The 12,799-nt window shown below is 43.3% G+C and overlaps 2 protein-coding genes across 2 annotated transcripts in view; one reads left to right on the forward strand and one right to left on the reverse strand.

Moving 5' to 3' along the window:
• The first annotated feature begins 24 nt into the window (after positions 1-24).
• Positions 25-5,570, forward strand: ARL1 (ADP-ribosylation factor-like 1). The gene is made up of 6 exons (XM_008943217.1): positions 25-47; positions 1,578-1,715; positions 3,083-3,164; positions 3,902-4,013; positions 4,804-4,982; positions 5,176-5,570. The coding sequence occupies exons 1-6, from the start codon at positions 44-46 to the stop codon at positions 5,204-5,206; spliced, it is 546 nt and encodes a 181-aa protein (XP_008941465.1). The 5' UTR covers positions 25-43; the 3' UTR covers positions 5,207-5,570.
• A 462-nt stretch (positions 5,571-6,032) lies between these two features.
• The window catches only part of UTP20 (UTP20, small subunit (SSU) processome component, homolog (yeast)), a gene marked incomplete at its 5' end in the record, with an annotated part of 14,782 nt that continues 8,015 nt past the window's right edge, over positions 6,033-12,799 (reverse strand). Inside the window, 7 exons of the mRNA XM_008943218.1 lie at positions 6,033-6,439; positions 6,753-6,898; positions 7,634-7,760; positions 8,438-8,704; positions 9,460-9,531; positions 9,877-10,076; positions 11,242-11,374. Of these exons, the coding sequence (XP_008941466.1) occupies positions 6,284-6,439; positions 6,753-6,898; positions 7,634-7,760; positions 8,438-8,704; positions 9,460-9,531; positions 9,877-10,076; positions 11,242-11,374 (1,101 nt within the window). The remainder of the gene's footprint in view (positions 6,440-6,752; positions 6,899-7,633; positions 7,761-8,437; positions 8,705-9,459; positions 9,532-9,876; positions 10,077-11,241; positions 11,375-12,799) is intronic.

The raw sequence follows: 12,799 nt of genomic DNA on the forward strand, positions 1-12,799 counted from the left end.
AGGGCCGGCGCAGCGGAGCGAGGCGCCCCTGGAACGGCGCGACATGGGTGAGGAGCGGGGGTAACAACTGCTGTTACTGACGGAGGATTTGTGGAATAGTAAACGAAGTAGTGGGAATTAGTAAGAGGCTCTGAATCATGGGATGGTTTGGGTCGGAAGGGACCTGAAAGATGACCTAATTCCAACTCCTGTGCCATGGAGACCTTTCAGTCTAAGGGTTAAGCAATTAACATAAATCTGTTCTGTTACAGATGGTGTTTGAGCAGCGTTTTAGTGTGGGAAAAGCATATTACAAGTAGCGAGAATGAGAGGTGTCTGGCAGTAAGCAGAGTTACTGACTGAGAGGAAAGGGTTGCCATCTCTTAGGCCTCCATGGATCAGATAGCGGCCTTCTACCTGAAATACCTTTCTATTGAAATAGATTTTGCAGCTCTGTTCTATTACTTGCCTGTCTCACAGTAACGGTGCTTTGAGCAACACTCTGCACACTGGCAATAGATGGTCCCTGGCACCTTCTCTTTGTTTTCCACGTCTGCAGCAGGAGTGGATTCTGGGGTGAGATGGGATTAGAAAAAACAAAGCAACCTGTTACCAGTTTGAATTCCTTCTTATGCATAAGCACACAGCTCTTTGCTCCCCCTTTTCCATGGAAAAGTATCAGATGCCTAGAAGGGCAAACACAGGGAATAATTTCTATCAAAACCTCTTTCAATACAATTTTGGTTGCAGATCTCTAGTTTGTCTCTTCTCCAATACCTGTGACTCAAGCTTGTTTGGTGCTTCATTACCTTTTACAGGCTTTAGGTGGATTTACAAAATTATTATGTAGCATTAGGTATATTGGTTATAAAAATAATTGGAAATAATATTGTTATTGATTTAGAATGTTAGTATTTTTTCTACACTTGAACGTCTAATAGACATAAATCAGATATTAGTCTGGCCACAAGTACCCTTACAGTCATTTAAAGAATAAATGAGATGTTGGGACAAGCCAGTTTTGGGAGGGGAAAAAAAAAAAAGGGGGTTGGAATTTAAAATCAGCTCGTAGACTTCTCTGTAACACTAATGTTCTTAATTCAGTGCAGCTTCATATTTTGTAATAGACTGTGATTGAACACCTATCTACTGATTTATACTTAATTTTAAGAAAAATGAAGGGGATGGTCCTGTGTGAGACCATAAATATCAGAAACAATTCTTTCAGGCTTCAGCATGTCCTCATATTCTCTTTAGCATTGGAAAGATATAGTCTGATAGAAACAAAAAAGAAGTTGGTTCAGATTTTGGCAAATAAGAGTGAAAAAAAAAAAAAAAATCCCAACCACAATGAGGAAGCTTGATGCTGCTGCAATGTGATTTTCCTGGACTAAGGTACCATAAAACATCAGCAGAAACCTAGGAAGATATGTTTGGCACACAGGTATCTGGGTGACAACCTGAACTTGGCTGGTTTTACTGGAGAAAAGAAACATACTGTTGCTCAGTAAGAAATAAGGTTGCTCTGCCTGCCTTCCCACGTCCTCCATGCTGCCAGCTGCCACTGAAACATCTTTCTGTTCTGTTTTTTTTCGTAGGGGGCTTTTTCTCCACCATCTTTTCCAGTTTGTTTGGAACTCGAGAGATGAGGATTCTCATCCTGGGGCTGGATGGGGCAGGAAAAACAACTATTCTCTACAGGTTACAGGTCGGAGAAGTTGTTACCACCATTCCAAGTAAGTGATCAGTCCCTTAGTGATAAGAGCTGATGTGCCTGTAGCTTTGTCAGCTGAACTCGCTACGTGCTTCCTTCACAGACAGAAGGTCCTCAGGCTGTGGGAGCCTTGCACTGCTGTACTTAAGAACTTTCTTCCCTAACTAACTGTTACACTGTGTTGTAGAAGTTGTACTTAAAAGAATATTTCATGCGCCCTGCTGAATGCAAAAAGTATTGAACCTTAAGATTGTTACCATGATTTGGCAGGCCATTTTACCCATTTGATGGGTAAATGTTCAGTAAATGGTAACTGTTGACTCTACAAGTCTTTTGTCTCCAAATGCAGCTATGATGTGAATTCTAGAGATTGTTATTGTTGTACAAAAAACATTTTACATGGGGTGGTGTCAGTGAATCATACCCATTTAATTACTTTTTTTTTTTTGGACAAGGGTTTTCAGTTTGTTATATCAATGCCTCTGGTCAACACAGAGAAGAAGAAACCAGATGGTTTAACTTTAGATTATGTAGAAAGCTAACAAAACTTGGCGTGAGATTTATCTCCTGGAAGGAGATGGTGCTAATTTTTTAAAAAGTAACTGATTTCACCAATTGTATCAGCATTTAAGCAGCTGCACCCGCCTATTGCAAACAGCCAGGTATGTGTGCCAGAGTGGTCTGACCAGGAACACTCCACCTAATGTGACAGACAGGGGATGTTTGACTTTTGAGTCCCTGCCATGTCTCTTGTGTTTCTCCTGAGCAGCCACATTAAACTTGACTTTGGTCACAGCTCTTTTACCTTTTAGAAGCTAATAGTTTATTATTTCATAATCCTCTTGCCATACAGTTTTGCTTATATCAGCCTCCATAAATTTTAGGCTGTCTGCATCCATCCCTGACTTCCCTGCATTGTGTTTCTCTGGGCTGTCAGGAGGAGGAATGACACGTCTGATGTGTGTAAACTCGTTGCCATCTTGCAGATGTGACAGTGTCACATCTTCTGCTGTGGTCTTATGAGAGCACAGATGTGGTGTTGACATGAAGGACACATCCTTAGTGTTCTGTTGTCAGTTGTGTACCTGCTTATCAAAACAGGCCATTTCTTTAACCCTTGCTCTGTTTCTTTTGGTGTTTTTGGGGACACTTCTGTTCACTTTTACCTCTACAGTATGTTTACAATGTGTTTTTATTGTTCAAAGAAAAAAAAAATCCAGTGTTACTTTGAGCCATAAATGTTTGTTGGGGTAACTTCACAAAGGGCATAAACTTCATTATGTAGCAGCTGAGAACTTTCAGGCCTAAAAATCTGAAATGAATTCTGTTATATTCTTCAGAAAAATAAAGAAAAATCACCAACAGTAAAATTGTTTAACTTTGTTTCAGCCATTGGCTTCAATGTTGAGACAGTGACATACAAGAATCTGAAATTTCAAGTTTGGGACTTGGGAGGACAGACAAGCATAAGGTAATATAGATCTCTTAAAATCAAGAGATATAACTGAATCTCTCTAAAATGTGCCACGTTCTTGGAATTCTCAGTTGGCACTTCTGGAAATATGAATGTAAAGTTAGAAAGTTGAATTGGGGCATAGTGATTGGTAATTTTATTTATTTTTTTTTTTAGCAAGCTTTACAAGTGTTATAGTTGTAGTGATCTCTTCAGCACCCCTATACAAACTTTCTGTGACTCATTTTTCAGTGCTGGGTACTGAAGTGCAGTGCAGTTAGCTAGTTAGTAATGTGCAGGTGCTTTTCCTTTGTGGTTTCAGTAAGATAAGCCTGAAAAAGTTGCCTCGTTTTGATCCTTGTTAATTACTTGCCTGTGTGAATTAGTCATTTAAGATTTCTCCGTTTACCCTTATTTGATGACCGTAATGATTATCTAAAGCAGAAGCTTGTGTGTTTAACCTTTCTTTGCTTCCCTGTCTCTCAGTTACAGAGCTGGTCTCCTGTGAGCTGATTCCCAAATAAACCTGTCCCCAGCACTTCTCTCCTTTCTTTGTTTTCAAGATGCTTTCATTTTTTTAAAACTGTTTTTTGGTTGTTTTTTTTTTTTTTTGAGAGAGTATTTGTACTTTATGTAGCCTGTTGAAGATATCTTTACTTGCTTCTGGGGGCCTTTCACCCCCGAGACAGTTTTTATTTATTTCCTCTGGGTAATCTGATTTTCATTATCTGGCTAAAAAACACTTTCTTCTGCAGGCCATATTGGCGGTGCTACTATTCCAATACAGATGCAGTCATTTATGTAGTGGACAGCTGTGATCGAGACAGAATTGGCACTTCAAAATCAGAGCTTGTTGCTATGTTGGAGGTAAGAAAACAAGTTCTGTTCTACTGATAGGCTTGTCATCCTTGAGAGATTAAAACTTGTGACTGAAAAGCACTGATGATGCTGTGGATATTTCAGTTTTGGGCAGAATTGTCTGGGCAGTGAGTGTAACATGCAGCCTTTTGGCCATGTGAAAACTTTTCTGTCTGCAAGGACAACTGCTTAGTATGTTAAGTGGTGGCAAAATAAGGCCCCGAAGGGTTAACAGGAATTAGTATTATATTACAGAACAGTTTGGGTTTGAAAGGACCTGAAAGGTCATCTAGTTCCAACCCTCCTGCCATGGTCAGGGACACTTCTCCCTAGAGCAGGCTGCTCAAAGCTCCATCCAGCCTGGCCTTGAACTCTTCCAAGGAGGGAGAATCCACAGCCTCTCTAATCCCCTCCTAGTATGTTTTGAAGCTGGAGAACAGCTGTTAGAACAGGCTAATATGAGTAAGAAGGGTTGAACACAATTTCCCAAATTTTTTTTTTTTCCCCACCAAATTCCTGCAAGCTCTTTGATAATACCTTGGTTAAATCCAACTACCAGCTTGTTTCAGAATGGAGCAGGCAAATTGCTTCAGGTTTTGAAATTGCTCATCTGTCGTATTATGCTGTAATTGAAAGTAAATATCATTCTTTCACTGAAGAATTTTCTAAAGAACAAAAATCAGTGAAGTGGAAAATCATTGAGAGCTGCTGAAGTTTCTTTTCATTCTGTGGGTTATCTCTGCTTAAATAAATTCAGGAAAAGTTTCTGCAACAACTTTTTTTTTTTTTTTTTTCTTAGGAAGAAGAGTTGAAGAAAGCCATTTTGGTGGTGTTTGCCAATAAGCAGGACATGGATCAGGCCATGACTCCCACAGAAATGGCAAATGCACTTGGCTTGCCAGCTTTGAAGGACCGAAAATGGCAGATATTCAAAACCTCTGCAACTAAAGGCACAGGGCTTGATGAAGCAATGGAGTGGTGAGTAACAAACAGTGTAATTATGCTGTGGCTTCATTATAAAAATGGCTTTTCTTTTTTTTTTGAAAGAGTGGATCTGTGGAAAGTCTGACAAGACAGAAGTCTGCATTAGGAGAAAGAATAGCTTTTTCCTGAAATTATTTCAGTGTCGCTGCCATGACTTTTCAGTAAACTGACTTAACCTTGTCTCTAGGTTGGTGGAGGCCTTGAAGAGCAGGCAGTGATACAAAGCTGACCACTGCAAAGAAGTCGCAGCTGTAGCCAGCATACCCCCTTCCTTCTGCAGGCAGTCGAGTATTTTCAGGCCACAAATACTTGTAAATAGGAAAGATTTGACTCCTGTAATGTGGATGCTTCTTTTGAATTGTAAAACTGAACCAAGTGAATGTCTGTGTACATTATGATATACGATATTCCAGTTCTTTCTTTCTGTTTAAAGGATGTACTTACATTAATTTGTAGTCTTACTGGCCAGGAAAGGTGTGTGTTTTTTTTTTTTTTGTTCCCCCTCACCTTTCAAGCTTTTGAGTTTGTGTGATTACTATATTAATGTAAGTGAAACACTAATAAAATCTGGAACTATCACCTGTGCTCATGGGCGTTGCTTGCTAGAAGAGGCTACTTACCTACAGAAACAAGTCCAACTGCTGCCAGTTCTAAGAGCCACATAGCTGAACATTTAAAGAGGTTTTCTTAAGCTGGCATTGTGACACTTGAGAATTCTTCTGCACAGATGGCACTTAGAGTGAAGTACAGCAACAGAGACAACAAACGTACCTCTGGCTGTTAATGTTGTGTTGGTTTTCTGAAAGCAAAATAAATGTCTTCAATTCAATGGCCACCTACCACCCTGAGGTGCTACAGCTATAGTTTGAATTTAACTTCCACCTTTATAAGCTGTTACTCTCATACTCTCAGCTTAGCCAGAAATGACAGTTCAGTTGCTCAGTATCACTGCAGAAACTGAAAGACAAAGTCAGGAGGCAGATTGTTTTCTCTCCAGGAGCTGGGATGTTCACAGGCATGAATGCAAGTCATCGCATAACCCACTTTTAAAAAACTAAGTAAAATTTAAGATAAAGATGATGGTGTGCATTCAACTGTACATGCTCTGGTAAATATACAGGTTTGGAAAAAAAATTGAAAACCTTTTATTTAAGATCCTAGATGAAAAAGAGGACATGAAAAAAATACTAATAAATACAATTAAAATATGTAAATACATTTTTTTAAAACAGTAATTAGTTCCTTAGCTTGAAATTACTTTTTATAAATTAATCCTGCAGGAAGGAAAAGCCTTTTCATTCCACCGTTGCTAAATCCTTCAGTGCATGACTTCGAGGTCTCTTGGCCTTGTAGGTAGGATGCAGGAATTCTTGTTTTCTCTTCCTAGTTTCTGCTTTATTCTTATGTCGCTTCATCTTCCTCCTTGCAGCAATGTCAGGGTTTGCTACAGTCTAGGGAAAAACAGCACATCTGTGAGCTGTAGCTGAACAAACAACTGTCCCTGTAAACTTCTGGTACTTCCCAAGAAACTGGTGACTGGCAAGACAACGTGTGGGTTTTCTTGGGCTCCTCAAGACTGGGGTACTCTGGCTGCTCTGCCCAGGTCACCCCAGCTCCCTCAGCATCGCTGCCACGCAGAGCCTGCCCAGGAGCCTGATCTTAAACCCTTCTGGGAAGTTTCAGAAATAAGACAATGAAACTCTCCCACTTCAGGATGAAGTTCTTCCTCAAACTCCCCTTCCTCAGAAGAGAAGGAGACCTTACCTGCAAAGCCCTCTGCTTTTTCCTCATCGCTCTTTTCTGATTGGCCTGTTTCTGCACAGAAGAAAAGGCAAGCGAAAAAGCCTCCAGTCCAACTAACTTCTTAAGCAGTTCTATGATTTCTTGGGAAAGGTTCTTCAGTGTTGGATCTAACAAAACAGAAGTAACTTGCTTAATCTTTTCAGCATACAGAATGAAACTCGAGGGTCAGTGAGGATTTTTCTTTCTTTACTGAAGGATAACTGTACTGATTTATCTTGCCCCAAACATACTGTAGAGCCCCACACAAAGGTGCTTGTGAAATCTGCTGGTTCTTCACCAGCTTTCCCAGACAGCCACACGTGGCACTTCAGACAGACAAACAAAAAATAATGCTTCTGAGAAGTTTGTTTCAGACAGATAATGGCATCCAAGAGGTTATTATATAAAGCAAGCCACTTTTAGCTACCAGGGATCTTTCAGAATAGGCTTTGTTAGGAAACAGAGATGACTCTAGCCTTGTCAGTCAGCGCCTCTGTCTGGTATGCACAGTGAGCTGACTCTATGGTTAGGATCACCAGTTAGTTACAATCCATTAACTACAATCACTGGAAAAAAAGATACTGGAGGGTAGAAAAAAAGACTACCAATAGATGCTAAGGGAAAACTGAGAGCAGGGCAAATGTTTCCCTCAGTCTTCCAAGTGCTTGTACAGCCACCAGGGAAGCTTGTGCAAGCTGCTGCCTCCACAGTGTCACAAGTTGACAAGTTTCCTGGGCCTGCTGCCAGTAGGTGAAATTCAGTGACTGTGGCATTGCTGCCTCACCAGACAGGAGGACTGAGAGGCAATGTTTGGGCTGAGGCACAGCTCTGACACACTCGTCTTTGTGAGGGCAATCGCTTACCTTGCTCTGCGTAGGTGCTGTTCAGCTCCCTGTACAGAGGGGTGAGAATTGTTGGAAGGTACGGCTGGATCCTGTCTTTCCCCAGATCCACTGAAATTGCTCCCAGGAACTTAAAGATGCAGCTTCTCTGAAAATGAGCGTGTGGGACAGGACATAAGGAACGTTGGAAGGAAACTGCCTAAGAGAACTGCTGCAAGAGGGGCTGTGCATCGCTGGTTTAGCATACAAGGTGTCATTTCAGACACCCGAGTCAGAAACACTGCTCTTACAACACCTTACTGCAGCCAAGTACAGCCTTTAGGTGAGACACAACCCCAAGGGACCTGTAAATGTGTGAGCTGTGACTCCACTGGGCTGGCAGCTGTTAACACTTCTGAGTGGGCCTATTCTCCCTGTCCTGTGCTGCTGAGGCAGCTGAAGACCTGGAAGCTCAGCCTCACTAACACTACACGGGGCTGACCCAGTAACTGCCCATTGCCACTGCCCTGCCTGCACATGCCTAGCACTCTTGGGCTTGCAAAAGCAGCACTCTGTCCCCCTCACCTTGGTGCCTCTGCATTTACCACCATTACATCACCCCACAAGAAGGCTGGAAGATTCAGCAAGGAGCAGCAGACTGGCACAAGCCTTTCCTGAGAACCCTGAAGTGAAATGCTTGTTGCTTCTTTGGCACCTACTAATCCTTACTTCAGCACCAGCTCCCAGCACCCTCTGCAGCTGGTACCCTGGTAGCAAGAAGCCAGAGCAAGACACTTGTGGAAATGTCTACCACATCACAAGCAGTTGGTTTAACCCTATTCTTACCTTTAAAGGGATCCTAGGGGAATATGCTGCTTCTCGCTTTGCCATGAGAGACAGCTTCTTCATTAACCACAGCAACGTGGCTGGCTTCTCTTCTGTGTCCTCTCCTTCTTTCTCTCCTTGAGCAGAAATGTTTTTCTCTTCCTCATCTCCTGAGGCCTCCTGCTCTTCCACTTCACAGCTGACTTCTCCTTCAGCCTCTTTACTTTCTTCTGAGGCAGGGGCTAGCAAGTAAACAACTTTTGCCACAAAAAGTAAATTCTTTATCACCTGAAGTTTAAGAACAGAGTAGTCAGTCACTGTAGGTTCTCTCAGCATCAGCACTCAAAGTGTCCAGGGTATGTAAAAGCTAAGATGAGATCTGAAAGAGGAAATGGCCAACTCAGGCATCTGTAATGGGTTCACCATTTGCCTGCTGCTCCTAACAGGAAGGTCCACCTCAACATCCTCCTCTAGTCTGTGTATCTTGCCCCATGAGCTACCATGCTGTATTGGCTCCAGCACCTCCTCAGGCAGGGCTGCTCCTTTTGTCTTCCCAACCTCCAGCAGCCCTTGACTTTCCAACAGAAATCTCTGACCAGGTTCACAGTGGAGTGAGACCTTCAAGCAACAGCAAACAGTTGAAATAAATGGTCCCTGTAAACGGCCAGGGCTCCTGTGCAGCTGCAGGGAACCAGCACCAGAGCTCTGTATCTCTGCTCCAGGATGTGGTTGCCCAACCTGCTCTAGTCTGGGCTGCAGAGCCAGCCCCCACCCCCCTGCCAAATCAGACTCCAGTCCTCCCCTTTCTGTCCCTGCCACCCCTCCTCCAGCCTTCAGCAGGCTGGCAGCAGAAGGTGTCCTGGTCCCCTCTGAGATACACGTCTGCTCAGATGCCTTCAGCACAGAAAGCTGTCACTGCACTGTGTATTTGCCCCAAGCCCCAACCAGCCAGCAGCACTGCTGTCCTGACTAGGACTAAACAGTCCCTCACTAGCCAGTGCCTGCTCTGTGCTCTCCGGCAGCTCCAGACCTTCTGCCCTTACCTGCTCTCCGAGATACAGGTCCAGAAACTTGGACTGCAGCTGATGGCAGAATGCAAAGCTGAGTTCCTTCATCTGGGGAGAGGAAAAATGAGAAGGAAATTACTCCATGAAAGGAAGCCAGCTGCAGAAACTCAAAGCAGTGGCTTTTTCAGTCACGAAAAGTGGCTCCAAGGGGAAGCTGAGGGATTGGCTTGGCACAACTGCACACATCTTGCAGCCTAGAGGGGAGTCTTTGTACTGCTGAGAATAAGATCCCAGAGAAGCCTTCTTCCGGCAGCAAAGACATCTCAAATACTTCAAGGGATCAGGATTAGGCAACAGGCAAGCAACTAAAAGAGAAATATGCACATCAAACTACAACACTATTTTTATGTCCCAGCCAGGGCATGGGCAAAGGAGTATTACAGACGTCGTTACCTTTTTGTCCAGTTCAGCAGTCAAGAAAAATGTGGATGCAGACAGCTCTGCTGAGGTCTTTTTCCTCTTCCCTGCTTTTCTTGCCCTCCACTTGCTGACAAGATATTCTGGCTTGTAGGATGCAAACAACAAGCCAAAAATCTCAGTAGCTGTCAGCCAGACCCAGCTGTGAGGATACCACAGGTGAGACTGGACATGACCTGGGGAAAAAAAAAAAAACCTCTTTCAGCACAGGCGTTGGTCCAGTGAGCAGAAAAAGAATGAGGTCCCTCTAAGAATTACCACAGCACATGCTACAATAAAAGGTGAAGGAAATGAACTGCACTCATCTGCTCAGAACATAAAGACTTCCTCACAACTCTATCCAGCCAAAGCAGAGAGCATCAAAAAGCTACAGGTAGCCCAACATGCCCACAGTGACCAGGTGTTGTAGAATGCACACAGAGCACTCCCAAACATCCAAAGATGGGGCCATTGGTGGAAAGTGATGGCAACTGGCCAGAAAAAGTTGGCATGGCACAACACGACACTTGCTCTGATCCTGGCTGCCAAGTCATGTTTCTGCAGCAACTACGTTCCCCTCGGGGACCCACTGCTGCAGCTCCTCTGCCCGTGATGTCTGGGCAATGGGGCTATGAGACTCGGGTGAGCTGGCCCTGCTGCAGATGGTCAGGTCAAGCCCCTGGATGGAGGCTGGGGTGCTTCAGAGAAGAGATGGAGTTGCCCTCCTGTCTCGCCTCTGTCCAAGCTGCAGATCAACAAGCAACCCAGGAGTTATCTCCTACCTCACTGGAAGTCACCTGGCAGGCTGAACTCTTTGAAGACATTAACCAGCCAGATCCAGGCCTTCTTACAGCACACCAAATGAAGCAATTATAAATAAGGCAACAAAATGCCACTAAGCCAGCCTGACATTGTACAATTTCACTCATAGGGAAACATCTTGATTCAAATAACCTCCAGGCCTTAACACTCTGGCAGGAACACATGGTATTCACAGCACTATTACCATGTGTCACAGCTTGCTGGCTGGTATGTATGAGCTCATTGAGAAAATCTCATCTTCCCAGGAGAACTAAGAGGATGTAATTACAGTCAAACATGCAACAGTTTGCAACTATTTATCTTGGGATAATAGAAAAACAGCTCAGCAACTGCAACAGAGAATGCCCTGTTTTCATCAACCATGTAACCTCTTCCATTAACGTCTTCTCTTTCACTGCCCAGGAACTGCTGTGTACTAGCCTTTTGCAGCATGCAAGCCTTGTATGACAATGTTCAGTTGTTTTTTTTAGGGTGTGAAAAACCACATGGCACACTAAAAATCCTCCTCGTAACCCAGCTGTAATATTTCTTGATACTTACCCCAAATATTGCTCACAACGTCACTGTTCTTGGTTAACTGAACCAAGTTACACTCTGTGATTAGCTTTGTTACCAACACCAGGAAGCTGAATAGCAGCCTGTCTGCAGCCTTCTCCTCCTCCTCTCCAGTTATCTAAGATCAGCAAGTCAAGAAAGATCCTTATGAGAACATGAGTTTACCCTACTAGATAAATTTCAGATCAGCCATGTAAAGAAACAGAAGATTGACTTGTACCCAATTCCTATAACAAACAGAAGAGAAGCAGCTCCATCAAGGCACTTCCTCTGGAGACTGAAACTCTGAAGGAGATTATTACTCCAATCATTCTTGGTTTTTTATACAGACATTACTGTCACATACTCTTAAAACACAAGCAACTACACACACAATGTTTATCACTGCTGCCTCTACATGTATTTATGTACATTTGATTCTCATTATTAGAGCCAAACTTAGCATAGATTCCCCTGTGTCACTTGGGAAGCCTCATGTTGTTATGACAACACTGTTTGTGCACTGTGTTCTACTGAATCACCATCCGGTCCTGCCTGCAACCCCCACCTGCCTGCAACCCCCAGATGGCTTGGTGAAAGTAGCCAGTGCTTTACTTACATGTCAGGGGTAATTACACTGAATTTCTCTGTGCCACAGGTATTTTATTTTCATGTCTTGCCAATTCACATACCCCAAAGTTCTTCTCTCTTGTTCAGTAAGTTGCCTTTGCACATCAGTAACGTGAGCACTCCCCAAATGCAGGGACTGGGGTGGATCCCTTTGGGATCATCACATGCCAAGCAGAATCCAAGGCAATCTTGTTATTCTGCGTTAATTATGTGCACTACAAAGATTTTCCATCAAGTCAAACTGTGGTCTATAGTACAGGAAAGGAACTCCTTTGAAAACTTAGATGTTTAAAAGCTGTAGATTACACTAAACAAAGCAAGACAGTCACAAGTGACACACACCTGACCTTCCGCACTTACACAAGTCTCTGCAGCTAGCAGTCACTTCCTAGTTAAATAGTTGTTGTCAGGCTGTTTTGTAACTAAACAGATTCTAACCCACCGCAGACCTACCTGTGCACCCTGCCATTCTTTTTGATGATGGCTTTTGTAACTCCACTTTAAACAAAAAAGTCTCTCCTGTCACTGCAGGAAAGACCAGGAGCAGGGAAAGCTACCTCGACATACGTAGTGTGACATGCTGTCCAGCCACCAAGTCATACGGGTAAAAACCAAAAGCCCGGAACTCGAGGGTGTCTCAGGAACCCCTCCCACCCATGGAGATCTTGACAGAGGCCAGGCTAAGAAGCAATATATCTGCTTGTTACAGAGTATGCGTGCAGGCTCAGGCCAGGTGGTTTTGCAGAGTCCTTTGCTGCTTGTGCTGTGACACAACATCAGATTTAGGCTTACAGACAAAAAAAAACCCCTAGAGTTCTAGGTCAGTGAGGTCCCCTTTAGAAGAAATGTGTGTCTTTCCTCAGTCTGAAAACTGTAGGCACAACAGTTAAATCTCTCCTGCATTTCTTTCCTTTTTCAATTTTCTTAACTCTTT

The sequence above is a fragment of the Merops nubicus genome, unplaced genomic scaffold (genome assembly GCF_000691845.1).
Source record: "Merops nubicus isolate BGI_N331 unplaced genomic scaffold, ASM69184v1 scaffold36276, whole genome shotgun sequence".
Classification (NCBI taxonomy): Eukaryota; Metazoa; Chordata; class Aves; order Coraciiformes; family Meropidae; genus Merops; species Merops nubicus.

What these genes read in the sequence shown, in the direction of transcription:
- ARL1 (XM_008943217.1), top strand. An exon ending in AGTTGTTACCACCATTCCAA is followed by an intron (nt 1,716 to 3,082) that starts GTAAGTGATCAG and finishes ACTTTGTTTCAG; the next exon opens with CCATTGGCTTCAATGTTGAG. An exon ending in CTTGATGAAGCAATGGAGTG is followed by an intron (nt 4,983 to 5,175) that starts GTGAGTAACAAA and finishes CCTTGTCTCTAG; the next exon opens with GTTGGTGGAGGCCTTGAAGA.